Consider the following 14,101-nt stretch of genomic DNA (forward strand, 5'->3'; position numbering starts at 1 on the left):
AGTCAGCCATAAATGAAATAAACTGAAATCCCAGGTCCCCAGAAAATGTTCTAAAAGGCCCCCTCTCCCATCCCCATCTTTATCTACCTTCTTCCAACCTGGAGACGCCATGTAGAAGGAAACAGAAAATGGACTTAAACCCTTGCATCACTTTTACCAGCCAGGTGGTCTTGGGCCATCTGATCCATCTAAGCTTCATCTGATCTGATCCAGCTCTGAGCTTTGGTTTCCTCAATGTAAAAGGGGAGCCAAATGTCCTGTCTCACAAGATGTTTAGGAGAATTAAATGAGGTAGCTATGAAGCCCCAAGTTCCACACGGATTCTTAGGTAGAGGCTCCAGTCCCACCTCAACTGCTGCCCCAAAACTCCTTGAGGGTAGAGAGCATCCTGTCTTTGCCTCACCTCTTTGAAATAGAAGACTTGCTTGTTTACTGGTTCATTCCACTTGATTACCCATAACTTTAGATTCAACGATCTTTCTAAACCCTGGCACATTCAAAATTGGTTTTAATGGTTTTAATGATTGATGTGTTTTCCTTTGTTTTCTCTTTTGCTTCACCAGGCACAAAGACTTTTTCCTACTGTTTTTGGCATCTGTTTACCAGTAGAGATTAGAATTTGTTACATAAGAAATCAAAGAGAAAAGTAAAAAAAAATAAAAAATTCAACTTTTGACATCTAGAATTGGATTACAGTATGTATGTAGCAAGACAATTGTCTTGCAAGCCATGCTATTGTCTCAAGAAAACATTTTCTAAATGCTAATGGATTCCATTTAAAACATCAATATCCTGGAGGACTAAAAGTATAGAGTTCTGCTAAGAGGAGAAGAGGATGTCTTATCCACTGGAACTACCTAAATCCCTCTGAGATGAACAGGATGTGACCCCGGGAAAGCATACAAAAAGTCTGTACTTTTTCTGCCCTGGAGATGGTGGGAGGTACAAGAGAGAAAGAGGAAGACGTGGCCAGATGTGTGTCCTCTGATATGTGTGTCCTCTGAGCTTACGCTGGAGGGCTGGGGGCCTGGGGTGAAGGATAGGAAAGTGTGATAAATAAGTAATGGTAGCAAAGGAGGGTTTACTGCCTCCACTCTTCTGGAGTGCAGCCACAGAATATTATCTCAGCGTGGCGAGGTAAGTGCTGAGACTTGCTTTTCCAGCATCCCTCAGGTTCAAATTGGTGCTGATGCAGAGTAGAGAGCCAGAGGGCCTCTGTGAACCAAAGTTGCAGATGGACAGCTGGCCTCTGGCTGGATGAGGGAGGTAGCAGAGATTCAGGCATGTTCAGCCATCAGTAGCTGGGGAATGCATTGGCCTAGCCAAAAGGACAGAAGGAGTTATCCCCACACCCCCCACAGACATAAACCAGCAAGGTGAGCCACCATCAGATAGATTAGGGACACCAGCCACACACACTTAAGGACCAGCAGGAATTCATAGGGACTCTTTCCCCAGTGTCATTTTAGTGAGAGAGGCCAGAAGAAGGGACACTCAGGCAAGACCGAACATTTTTCTCTAAATAATGGACAGCCTATTTCCTAAATGGACAGTTTAGATGATCAGATCAAACTAAGTTTAAACTCATTAGACATTCCACTAATTTGTTTTCGTGCCATGCAGCAAGTAGTGGTCTGAAGAAAAACCAGATCGGCAATAGGCAAAATAAAGATCTTATATTCTTTCTGCTTGTCCACTTTGCACTGTGCGTTCAAACGGCGATTCTGCACGTTGTTGAGATTCTACAGTAAAAGTAGCAAGTAATCAGCTAAGACAATTCAGTATCTCTTGCCGGAGTCTCAGTACTGAGTCCCAGGAGACAGCTGAATGCTTTGGGAGGATTTAGTGCCTTGACCCATGAATCTCTCTAGCATCAGAAAGAGAAAGAGAGAAATAAAGAAGCCTAATTCCCAAGGTAGAAAAACGTATGAGGCAGAGGAGCAAGTTGACATATGAAGGGAAAGTAAAGATCTGTCTAAAATTCTTTGGTGATGATGGAAACAGAACTACCCTGACACTGTTTATTTTCAGTATTAGTGTGAAACTCAAGTCTACCTTTGTTTCCTGTTTGTGTTTTTTCCTAAAAGCAGCCCAGGGATGGTAAGAACTCCTCATGCCCTATACTTCAGACTTTATTTCCATGTTTGATGAAGTCCGTGGTGTACAGGAACCAGCTTGTACTTTCTCACGAGAGCCAATCGTGAACTCTCCTCCTGAATTCATGTGCAGTGACAACACACTGGTAACTTAACATCAGTCATGGAAATCAGCAAACGCTACAAATCAAGGTGTTTTGTTTTATTTTGGGGTTTTTCCCGGAGAGTTAAACATTTCCTGGCACAGAGGGCCAAGGACATCGACAGCCCCTACAGGGAAGCACCCTGTGTTTTGGCCTGACCTTCACAAAGCTCTGGGAGCCGCCTTACTTTCTGAGGGCAGAGGTGAGGCGGCCAAGGGTGAGATTTGCCAACTTCAGAGTTATCTCTAGGCTGGGCACCCAGCGCTTCAGCTTCTCCTTCCCCTTGCTAGATACACCTTTTCACAGGCTGGACTACCCTCAGCAGTATACCTCTGGCATCATTATCCTTGCGTGACAGAGAACGGCTGAACGCTCCAACAGCAAGGGAGAGCTGGCTAAGCCCTGCTAGGGCCCCCTGCTTGTCTGTCCTCCCTTGCTTCAAGGAAGGAGAAGTTATCAATTACCAAGATTTCATGGGCGAGGCAGCCACAGGTTTCGTCTCCAATCGTGACATATTTCAGTGATTCTTTAACAAACTCATCAGCAGTCTTGGTTATCATGTTGGTATTTAGATACTTTGTCATGGGGGTTGAAACAGCATACGGCGTGAGCACCTACAATGGGAAATAAAGACCGTAACACAGGAGCAATCTGCCCAGCCCTGAGAAACTAATACCCATTTTACCATCCCTTCATGTCCCAACTCTGTTCTCCCCCTAAAAAGTCTCAGGCTACTATACGATAATAGAACAGTTAAAGGTGTAGAAGGAGCACAGAGCTGGGAATCAGAAAGGTCAGTTTCTGGCTTAACGTGGCAACCAACTCAAGCTGAGGCCTTAGCCACACAACACCAAGTGGTTCAAATGCACACAGGGTGAATGAGGAGCTCTGTCTTACAGCACGGTTCCCCAACTTAGAAAGTGAAAATGCAGGACACCCAGTTATGCTTGAAGACAAACAATGGAAAGATTTTTCAGTTTAATTATATCCCAAGTATTGCATGGGACACACTTATTCTCAAAAGATTATTTGTTATCTGAAATTCAAATTTAACTGGATGTCCTGTGTTTTACCTGGCAACTCTATCACAGAAATGTATTTCTAACACATATAACCAAATTGGAGCACTTTCAAGTATTTTAGATTCACACTTCGGTTAGGAGCCAGGAGTGGCACATACCTCATAATCTTTCCTGTCATGGTAAGAAAAATAAACAACAGCACACTGTACCCTGAAAACCCAATACCATGTTTCCACTGGTGGTCTCACCACCTTGTGGCCTGGCATGAGGTTTCATAATGGGGTTTCTTACTTTATTCCCAGACACAGAGACCTTGGCATCTTTAGGGAAAAAAAAAAATCCATGCTTGTTTTCTTTTTCTTCACATCACCTTTGAAATTTTTGTCACATCACGTTTTTTTTCCTCATCATACTTGAAATTACGTTGTTTCATAATTTAATCCAATGTATGTCAGTCAATTCAATTCAACTGGTTCTCATGGAAATGAATGCAGTTATTAATTTGCATAACACTTTTCTTCCAAAGAGCTCAAAGTGTATTCTTAGAAAAATATAAGAAGCTTGTATTTTCAAACCCAGTTTTCAGATAGGGAAATAATAAAAAGTGTTTCCATTCTTACAGTGAGTTTTGGTTGACAAAACACCTTTATGTATAAAACAAGGGCTCAATAAATATTGGTTAAATTTGCATACTTATTTATTCATTAGATCGTCACAGTAACCCAGAGAAGCAGCTATTATAAACCACTTTTTACAAATGGGGAAACAAACTCACAGAGTTTAAGCAAGCTGTCCAAAACACTCAGATGATAGATGGCAGCACTGGGATTTGAAAATCAAACCCAAGAGTACAGTCCATACTTCCTCAGGAATTTTACAAATATTTATTGAGCACCAATTACATGCGTGTTTGGAGAGACCAGTTGGTTTTCAGAATGTCACAGTGTCTCTTCCAGGACTTGGAGCAGCTCTGAGCCTTCTGCATGAGGGAAGGGGCTCCCTCCCCCTTCCTCACCTCCTCCCACACCTTCTGCCCCACAGAACCCACTAACTTAGCAGCTACAGCATCTCTGGCCCACAGTTATCAAGATCGAGATGATGCTAAGACTTGATACTCAACACTAATATTTAGTGTTGTTCACCAAATATTTCTAGTTCTTCTTTCTTCCAGACGCATGATAGAATTGTACTTTCTGGGTCCCTATGGTTGGGTGGGACCATGTGACCAGATCTGACCAATGAGTATGAGCAAAAGTGACATGTGACTTTTTTTTGGCTCTGTTAGGTCTTTGTTGCTGTGCACGGGCTTTCTCTAGTTGCAGCGAACAGGGGCTACTCTTCATTGCAGTGCACGGGCTTCTCATTGCAGTGGCTTCTCTTTGTTGTGGAGCACGGGCTCTAGGTGCATGGGCTTCAGTAGTTGCAGCATACAGGCTTCAGTAGTTGTGGCTCATGGGCTCTAAAGTACAGACTCAGTAGTTGTCAGAGCCTCTAATTATCAAAGCAAGTCTCTTGAACTCCTACCACTTTTTCTTTGACATGTCAACTGACAATATCCAAGATGGCGGCTGCTCCATCAGCCTGGGTCCCTGCGTCACTACAGTGAGCTAATTCCCTCTGACAGTTCACAGTGAATGTGTAGCATGAATGAGAAATCTATCTTTGTGGTTTTAAGCCAATGAGATTTTAGGGATTCTTTTTTACTGCAGAAAACTTAGCATATATAAGGTAGAGCTGTTGCAAAAGGAATCCGTCCTCAGCTGGGAGTTGGAGAACGGATAGAAGGGAAGAATCTCTTTTAGGTGAGACTTTAGTTCAGCAGGGCAGAGAATGGGACTGTAGTCTCTTGACAAGTCTGTTACAATCACTCACTACAACTGGGAAGATGATGTTATTTACAAAGCTCCTGCTATTAACTCACATCTGCCAGTTGAATAAGCTTCATCCTATAGCTGGTTAATTTATACTGAGATACTCTCACCTGGGTATTTTAATTGAAAATCAGTATGTGCAGCAGTAATTTTAAAAATATAACCGAGTGTGCCTTTTTCATCCCTAATAGTATGTCATAGAACTTCTTCCCAAACAGTTAACCAAAAACCTCTGTAAACTGTTTATTCCAGGTTCCAGAAACCACTTAGAGTTAACTGTGTTGCTGAAGGAAGCACGTCATATTGCTCAGCCTACAGACAGCAGTGACAATCCAGCTTTGTTTACAGTTAGGACAAGGTCAACTCCATGACCACTCTGTCATTGTAGGGGAAATGGAGAGCAGAGCACCTCTTCCCCAAGTGCTCAAGAACCAGGGTGTGGAGATCTCTATGTTCCATCACAGATGAACAGCCCCCAGGCGAAGCACCCTCTCCCTCTTCCAACATTGACCAAGTGCTCAGTTTTCTTTTGTTCCTTCTCCACAATTCCTCCCACATGAGCCTGTCCCCTCTATCTAGGTCGGAGAGTAAAGGATGCTTAGACAAGAACCTATTTCTGTCCTGATGCAGCATTGGGTAGCAAGTGTTTCTGAGCACTCACTCATCCCACCCCATTTCCTTCTCCAGCACCCAGGGCATGGTGAGGGCAGCAGCAGGCAGAACCACGGTGGCTCCACTGCCACCTCTATGGTCATAGGAATTCACATGGTGTCATCCAGACCCCCTCTCCTGGTCACACATGCACAGCCTGTCCTGCAGGAAGCAGTGGCCCAGGCACCATGGGGATCCAGAGTTCCCATTCCCAAGGACTCAGAACTGTTGACCTTACCTGGATAATGATTCCTTTCTCTTTATATTCTGCTTGCAGTGCCTTGGAAAATGTGCACACAAAAGCCTGGAGCAAGAAGGAGAAACACCTAAGGACTTGATTCTCTGTCAGAGCCAATTCACTCAGATTTCAAAGGACACCACAGGGAGCTTATCTTCTTCACCTTAAAATGCAGCAGTTTGTCTTAATGGGAGTTAGAACTTCATTTCTTGGTCTGGGAAGAGCTCCCGCAATGAGAAGGAACATAAGTTTTGTAATAAATACATACCTAGGGCCACTGCGTATAGATACCCTACCCGGGGGAAGCTCTGCCTTGTCTAGAGCACCCACAGTTCCAAAGATTTGTTTCATGGCTAGGGCAAGAGGACACCTGATGAGGCCTCTGGGATGGAGGGAAACTACAATGTTACTTGCTGGCCAGAGGAGCGCCGGGCTCCCAGGCAAGGAAGTGAGTGGGAGCCGGAATTCCATGGGGGCTGCGCTTGCCCGGCTGTGCTTCTGCGAGGCTTCACCAGCCCAGGGGCAGCATCTTTTTCTAATTTGCACCCAGATACTGGCTGACTCGCTCCTCCCTGTACCTAGAAGAATGTCTCTAGGCAAATCAGTCCATCGCCTTGCCAGATGATCCAAAGGAAAATGCTAAATGGGAAAAACAAAAGGAAGAAGGAGAAGGAGGCTTGGACCACATCTGTCACTCACCTTGGAAGCCGAATATGTAGAGTACAGAGGCCAGGGAAAGAGGGCCGCCCCGGAAGATATGTTCAAGATGAGACCTTTCCGCCTAACGGGCAAGAAACAAAGTTTCAATTGCTCTGCTGCCTGATGACACCTTGAGAAGGAAGAAAATAGAGGGGCTCATGGGAACGCTGGGAAACTTCCATCCTCTCTAGGTTTCCATGTGTGCTAAGTGTTCTGCTTCCAAGAACTGTGAGTGGAACTTCACCTCAGTCATGAACTACACCACACCGTGATGTCACTCGGCAGTCAGTGGACTTCAAGAGCTTGTGAATGGAAACAGGGGCTCTGCTACAGCAAAGGTCCACCACCAAAATGCAGAGAACCAACTCAGCTCAGACAAGACTCAAGGGGGAAGTGGTCCTTCTCTCTCAAATGTGACCACATGAGCTCAAGGTCCCTTCTGACTCATAAAGATGACCCACAACAGGACAGATGTCATATGCAGAATCCTGTCTTGGGTGGAATTTGACTGTCCATCATCTGCTCACACAGGCACTCCTACACAAGTCTCTGGGGTTCTTACTTACCCTTTTGAAATTCAATATCCTTAATCCTTCCCAACTAGATGGATTCAATCCAGAAAAATTAAGAAACTGCAAATTGGAATACAAGGCCAAGCCCCTTCTTTCTCTAGGTAAGATAAAACTATGGACCATTTGCTTTTAGTGAATACCACCTGAGGAAAACCAGCTCCCAAATGGTCATTGTAATAGGGTGATTTAAAACATGGAATAAATAGAGACACTGATGGGGTGGTGATTTTTACCCCAAAACTGGAGTATTCATTCTGACAAGAGCTGAAATGCATAATAACAAAGAGATGGTCTTGGTCTCAGGCCAACTTCTGAAGTTTCTTTTATACTCACTGTGAGTTATTTTTTCGAACACAATGTCTGCTGAAACTGCTGTTCTCTTCCTCCCTCCAGTATATGCTACATTTGACCTGCAAATATGCTTATCTGCTTGCAAAGCTGGCCTGGTCCAACCATAATCTCCATGTCTTTTCATCATAGTTTTATCATTTGTTAAAGCAGCAGCAGATGAACACTATGCCCCTGGTCCCCAAGTCAGCTGATTGCCAGGCCAGGCAGACCATGGCTTTTCCAAGGAAAGACCTTACCTTGATTCCATGAGTTTCAGAATCAGCTGTGTCATCTATAAGAGAAGGGCAAAGTTAAGCCCTGACAAAGGAACTATGTAGCAATGTGCCGTGGGGACTTAGCAAGTAGGTGCTGGAGGAAACTGGAGAAACAGGTTCATCTTCTCAGATGGCCTTGAAAATCTGCTGACACTCATTGGAGGTAATTCTGACAACACTAGAGTCTAGCTGGAACCCATAAAAGACAACTTAGACAAATGGCAAACAGTTCAGAGGCCTCTGGTTTCTTCTTCATAAAACTGAAGTCTTCCTGGAAAATGAAGGGAGTGAAAAACTATGGAAATTGGCTTATGTCTGTGGGACCAACACTGAGGCTCCCCAGATACGCTTCATTCTGGGAGAGAGGCAAAAGTAGTTTGGCCATTACAAAACTCACACAGGAGTTAGAATTAGGGGGCTGTCAGGAAACCTAACAAGTGTCCATGTGTGTCTCACATACAAGGTATGAGATGGAGAAGGACATCTCTTCAGTTCAACAGCAGCCTCATTGGCGGCCTGCAGGTGGTCTGTGAAGTAGCTCCCTAGATACAACATGTCTGCTGGTCTGTTGGAATTACAACAGCGTTGAAAACTCCCTTCCCCACCCCAACCTACTGTCCCTGGAAGAAGTCTTCCCTGCCAGTTCTGGAGCTTAAATATTTCATTAAGCAAGCTTTTCATGTCATAATTTTAAGGCACCCATTTTAAGAATTAAGAAAGAGGCAAATCCATGGACTAAAATGTTCTTGAAAGTACAATTGAGTGGAATCAGGCCCTGTCTTGGGAGCAGGTTTGAGACAGAGAGCATCCAAACAGATGGGGAGAGGCAGAGAAATAGAGGACACTGGGGACCAGAAGACAAGTTTGCCTAATTTTTCATGCTGTCTAGGGCCCTGCATTTCCTAGGAAGGCCCCTAAGCTCATCCCTGGGAGCCTCCAGATAATATTTTCACTGCTCTGGAGAAGCAGCAGGGGTGGGAGTGGTGAGGGCTTCCTAGGCTGGACTGCCTTCTGAAACCCTGGATTTTGAGGGAGGTGAGAGAAGCATGAGGAGTAGATCATGTCAACACCCTTTCCTTGCTTCTCCCAACTTCATTAAGGATATAGTTGGAGCATTGTTGAACAGCATTTCTCAGTCTCCCAAAAGCCTGACTGGGTGAATGATCCCAATTAGAGATACAACACTGGACTTTGTGGGTCCCTGTCTCAAAGGTTCCAGTATTTAGTCTCTTATCCCACGTTCCCTTTGCCCTCAAACTCATTCTCCCATCTCTGTGCTTGATAGAGAACTCTAGTGTTTCCAGATGGTTCCTTTGGAATAATTAAGTGATACTAGTCATGCTTCCAACCAGCGTGGCCAATTTGGGCATTGCATACTTAGAAGCTAAACTTCAATTTGTTTTCTTTGTTACTTAAGGAAGTTAGTGTCTACCAAGATATAAAATAATTTTTTTGAAAATCAAAGCATTTCTCTGCTAAAAGAGTCAGAGGGTTGTCAAATGCATTTGGGAAACCCTGTGATCAAATGAACCAAGACTGAAAGATCAATGTATCCATTAATGTGAAAGATTTTAGTGGTAAGGCTGCAGACAACAGTGGAACATATAAAACCTTCAATTACATCAGCTGGGGATTTTAAAAAGCCATTGATTGCTCAGCATAAAAAGAATGTATGTACCAATAAAAACTGAGCAGGAAACTATAAAATACCAGTATACTTACAAAAACAAAAAACAAAAAAAACAACCAATGGTGAAAATAATTTTTGTCAGCTCAACTCTAGCCACATGAAAAACATTTTTTTTTGGTCTGTTCAGCATCCATCCCCTCTTTTGATGTTGATAGGAACCTATTTTCCTCTGGGAAACCAGTTCTCCCCGCCAGTCCATGCTGTGAAGACGAGATAGCCTCCCGCTGCTCCCCAATAAGGGTCCCGGTTCCATGAAATTAGTCCTACCTGATTCATTGCTGACGTTCCATTGGACCATCCAGAGTGATTATGAGGGCTGCCAGGCACAGATGTGAACTTTGTGTACCGAGCAAGGTGCCCAGCTGTGGGGGTGAGTGTGCGCTGAAAGCCCAGGGTTCACTCACAAGCCATTTAGAGGGCTCTCATCATCCAGAGGGAAGGGAAATACTGTGTTCACACAAAGGCATCATCTACCCACCACGCATGGGGCTATGTCCACTCTCAAGCAGCACCTTTCTCCAAATTGTCTGCACAGACAATTTGTCTCCCTTTTTCTTATTCACACAAAGACACAGCATAGGATAGCTTTGTGGTACTCATGCCTATAAACGCGTATGCAGTTAATTCTAATAAAAGGACCTGAGTGCTGAATGGCACCTGACACATCAATTAGTTCAATACTCTTTTAATAGCAGATGAAGAATCTGAAGTTCAAAGGGGCTAAATAGCAGGCCCAATGCTGTCCAGTAACTGATCTGGGATCAGAATACATATGAACTTGAACTTCACTTCAACAAATAGTTTTTGAACAACAAGAGTCTATAAAATCCAAGCCACACCCTCCGTCCTTTTTCCACACTGAGTGAGCTTTCCTCCGTTTACAAAGACTCAAATCACAAGAAGATACTATTTTTTTTTAAGTTGCTTTGGAATCCTGAATAATTTTCATCATCATCAGGCCTAATATGTTCTGACATGTGACAAAACTGAATGCAGAAAAAGGATTCAGATGCTAGGGAGAGTGAATGCACTGTATTTTCTTGATGAAAACAGACAAGACAATTAAAAGGCTACTACATGGTCTCTCATTTCAATTTTAAAGGACAGTTCAATTTTAAAGAATTCTGCATCTACAGGGAAGGGGCCAATTCTCCTGAGTTGCCAGATCCAACAGCTACTACATTTTAATGCACTGAGCACATACATTGATCACGTACCTTCACTACCGAGGTGATGTTACAGTGGACGAGGCTCTGTAATAAATAATCACAATCATGAATCAGCCAGATCATCTGAGAACTTCTCTTGGAAAGTGTTCAGTGCTAAACAACCAGGAAGCGGGCAAAAGTGTGTGTCTGAGTGGTTGCCGCAACCTGCAAATTAGGCTCCTAGTTGATATTCAGAATGAACTAGAACAGGGAAACATCTGACATCCACACTATGATTCTATAAGAATGTGATCTTGAATAGAAGTCAATTAAGAGTTTCCGGGCTTCCCTGGTGGCACAGTGGTTGAGAGTCCGCCTGCCGATGCAGGGGACACGGGTTCGTGCCCCGGTCCGGGAAGATCCCACGTGCCGCGGAGCGGCTGGGCCCGTGAACCATGGCCGCTGAGCCTGCGCGTCCGGAGCCTGTGCTCCGCAACGGGAGAGGCCACAACAGTGAGAGGCCCGCGTACCGCAAAAACAAAAACAAAAACAATTAAGAGTTTCCTTGAAAGTTTCAGCAGGAATACGGAAACAGTTTTTCAAAGGGAGATGGTTAATTTCCAGCTGAAGGAAGGGAGGTTAGTATATGTGATCTAGAAGACAATAGCATAGACATTAGAAAGGTGAATGGTTGTATAACACAAGGTATACAGGTACCCGGCTACAGAGGGCAGTTAAAGAAACTGCTAGAATCACCCAAGACAGAGGAAAAGAGGGTCAGACACATAGACAAGTACAAATGCAGACGTAAATAAAGAGAAGCAAGAACGGAACCCGCTTAATGGAGAGACACCAACTTGTGCCAGAAACAGGGACCGTGGAGTTAGACGTGTGGCCGGTGAGGATGTTCAGCAGGGTCCAAGGAATCTGGCATTATTTGTCCACGCAGTAGACGTGGGGCCTACACAGAATCTTAGGAATACTTGCAGGATCAGGGAATAGAAGCATGCTAGCCTGTTCAGAATTGTTATAACCCCACTACTTCAAAGGTCAGGGCCTGAGGAAGTGTCGAAATATAGTGCCTTCGAAGACTGTTAAACGCGTAGTAAATTTGCTCATGGCCAGTAAGGGCAGTCATGGGTCCGAGTCAAGCTGGCTGAACTGACAACAACCCCAACCACAGAGTCTGTGCGAGGGGCTGCTATCACACTGAAAGTGGAATGAATCTTATTACCTGGGAAGACAAAGAAAGCCATGAATACAAAGCTATGAATTTGTTAGGCAGAATTACCCCCTTAGAAAGCAAAGTGCAGATCCCCGAAAGACTGGCACAGGTAAATTTTGGTGTGTGAAGAAGAGGGAAGATGTCCTTATCCTAGAGATAGTCGTGAACAGCAGTACCCTTGACTGTGTATCAAGTACTCAGGCGAAAAGAAAGGGAGACCTCCAGTCATCCACCTGGAATACAGAATACAATCCCATTACCCCCTCCTGGCCCTGGTGATTACCCAGCCAGGGTGCTCAGGACCACGTGAGAGGAAAACATCCACAGAAGAGTATAGGCCTACCTGGATGTCATCCGGCGTGTTAAGGAAATGACGCGGGAGAAGGTTTGGAAGCATGCCGACATTGTTGACTGACCAAAAGAGGCAAAATAAAAAGATGTCAGAAGAGCCCATGGCAAATGTCTATTGAAAGCCTTAAAAATTGTCATATTCAACCCAGGAATTCTTGGGAAGTTTTCCAAGGAAACGTGTACAAAAGATTTATATACAAGGTTGTTCGTTGCAACATCATTTGGTAACAGTGAGGAAACTGGAGAGAAAGAAATTGTGGTCCTATAATACAATGCACATAAAATGAATCATGGGGGTGGGATGCAATGGAGTCATTCAAAACTATGACTGCTCAGAGTTTTAAAAACCTGGGAGAACACTAGTGATGTATGACTTTTTTTAATGTTGCAAAACAGTACATACGTTTAATCCTGATTTTGAAAATATGTGTGTATGTATCTGGAAGGATATATACCAAGATGCTATCTCAGGCTGTCAGGATTTCAAGAAATTCATAGCTCTTTTACATGCTCATCTGTTCTTTCCAGTTTTCCTGCAACATGTTTTACACTTTTATCAGTAAAAATGTAATTATTCTAGAAATCAAAATCTTCTTTCTATGTACAATACAAGCACTGTACTGTGATATGGTTACAAAACAGATTGTCTATAAATTATCTCAGAAAAAAATTGTATCTCATTTCCCAAATGAGAAAATCAGTCCTCAGATAACCACACTGACTCACTATTTCATGGATCAATTGCAGTGATGTTTGTTTGCTAAACTAATTCCTTTAGACCAAAGTTTCCGTCTTCCTGCCAAATGTCAATATCAGTTCAGTGAAAGAAAAATATTTTAATACTAGGAAATATGGTTGGGAAGATTGAAATATGTAGATTTGCTACATTCCAAAGTCATGTACAAATTTGTTAATCCAGTAATTCCTCTTGAAGAACTGAACTTTAATATTTGGTTTAATGCTACAGCTTATAGTCATGGGTTAAGTTTAAGCTACTATTGAATAATCAAGTATCACTAAGATAATTGTTTCACTGATTTATTACAACACGCTTTGCATTTTATAATTTACTTACCTAAAATTCCAATTTCTAAGTCTTTAAGTTTTTCTTTAATATACTCATAGATGTCATCTTTGGTAAAATCTGCTTGTATAATCTTCACACTACTTCCTATCGTCCACTCTGCATTAGAGACAACAGTTATATTTTAATGAACAGGAGTCCAAATCCCCCTCTTGCCCATGTCCTCCCAATGCTCCTATACTACCTGAATAGACACTTAAGAGCACAAGCCCATCACCTTAATTAGAAACAAGAAATAGCCTCGGGGGCTTCCCTGGTGGCGCAGTGGTTGAGAGTCCGCCTGCCGATGCAGGGGCCGCAGGTTCGTGCCCCGGTCCAGGAAGATCCCACGTGCCGCGGAGCGGCTGGGCCCGTGAGCCATGGCCGCTGAGCCTGCGCGTCCGGAGCCTGCGCTCCGCAACGGGAGAGGCCACAACAGTGAGAGGCCCGCGTACCGCAAAAAAAAAAAAAGAAAGAAAGAAATAGCCTCGGATAAATGCTGGGATGTGTTAAAAGATTTGTGAATGATGGGATACTAAGAGTTACTACAGTGACAAATAAAGACATTATAACAGACTTAATGCAGTGATTCTCAAAGCAAGGTCTACAGACCACAGCATCAACATCACTGAGAACTTGTTAGAAACACAAAATCTCAGGCTCCACCCCAGACCTACTGAACCGGGAAACCCTGGGAGATGGTCTGGTGATCTGTTTTCACATGTGC

At 43.7% G+C, this 14,101-nt stretch overlaps 1 protein-coding gene across 1 annotated transcript in view; it reads right to left on the minus strand.

Annotated features, from left to right (window-relative positions):
• Positions 1-14,101, minus strand: part of HSD17B3 (hydroxysteroid 17-beta dehydrogenase 3) — a 37,865-nt gene that overhangs the window by 1,593 nt on the left and 22,171 nt on the right. The window contains exons 4-10 of the mRNA XM_067742444.1: positions 13,387-13,494; positions 12,304-12,371; positions 10,805-10,840; positions 7,880-7,914; positions 6,721-6,802; positions 6,022-6,087; positions 2,704-2,853 (exon numbers count right to left, since the gene is read on the minus strand). Of these exons, the coding sequence (XP_067598545.1) occupies positions 2,704-2,853; positions 6,022-6,087; positions 6,721-6,802; positions 7,880-7,914; positions 10,805-10,840; positions 12,304-12,371; positions 13,387-13,494 (545 nt within the window). The remainder of the gene's footprint in view (positions 1-2,703; positions 2,854-6,021; positions 6,088-6,720; positions 6,803-7,879; positions 7,915-10,804; positions 10,841-12,303; positions 12,372-13,386; positions 13,495-14,101) is intronic.

This window comes from Pseudorca crassidens, chromosome 7, assembly GCF_039906515.1.
Source record: "Pseudorca crassidens isolate mPseCra1 chromosome 7, mPseCra1.hap1, whole genome shotgun sequence".
Classification (NCBI taxonomy): domain Eukaryota; kingdom Metazoa; phylum Chordata; class Mammalia; order Artiodactyla; family Delphinidae; genus Pseudorca; species Pseudorca crassidens.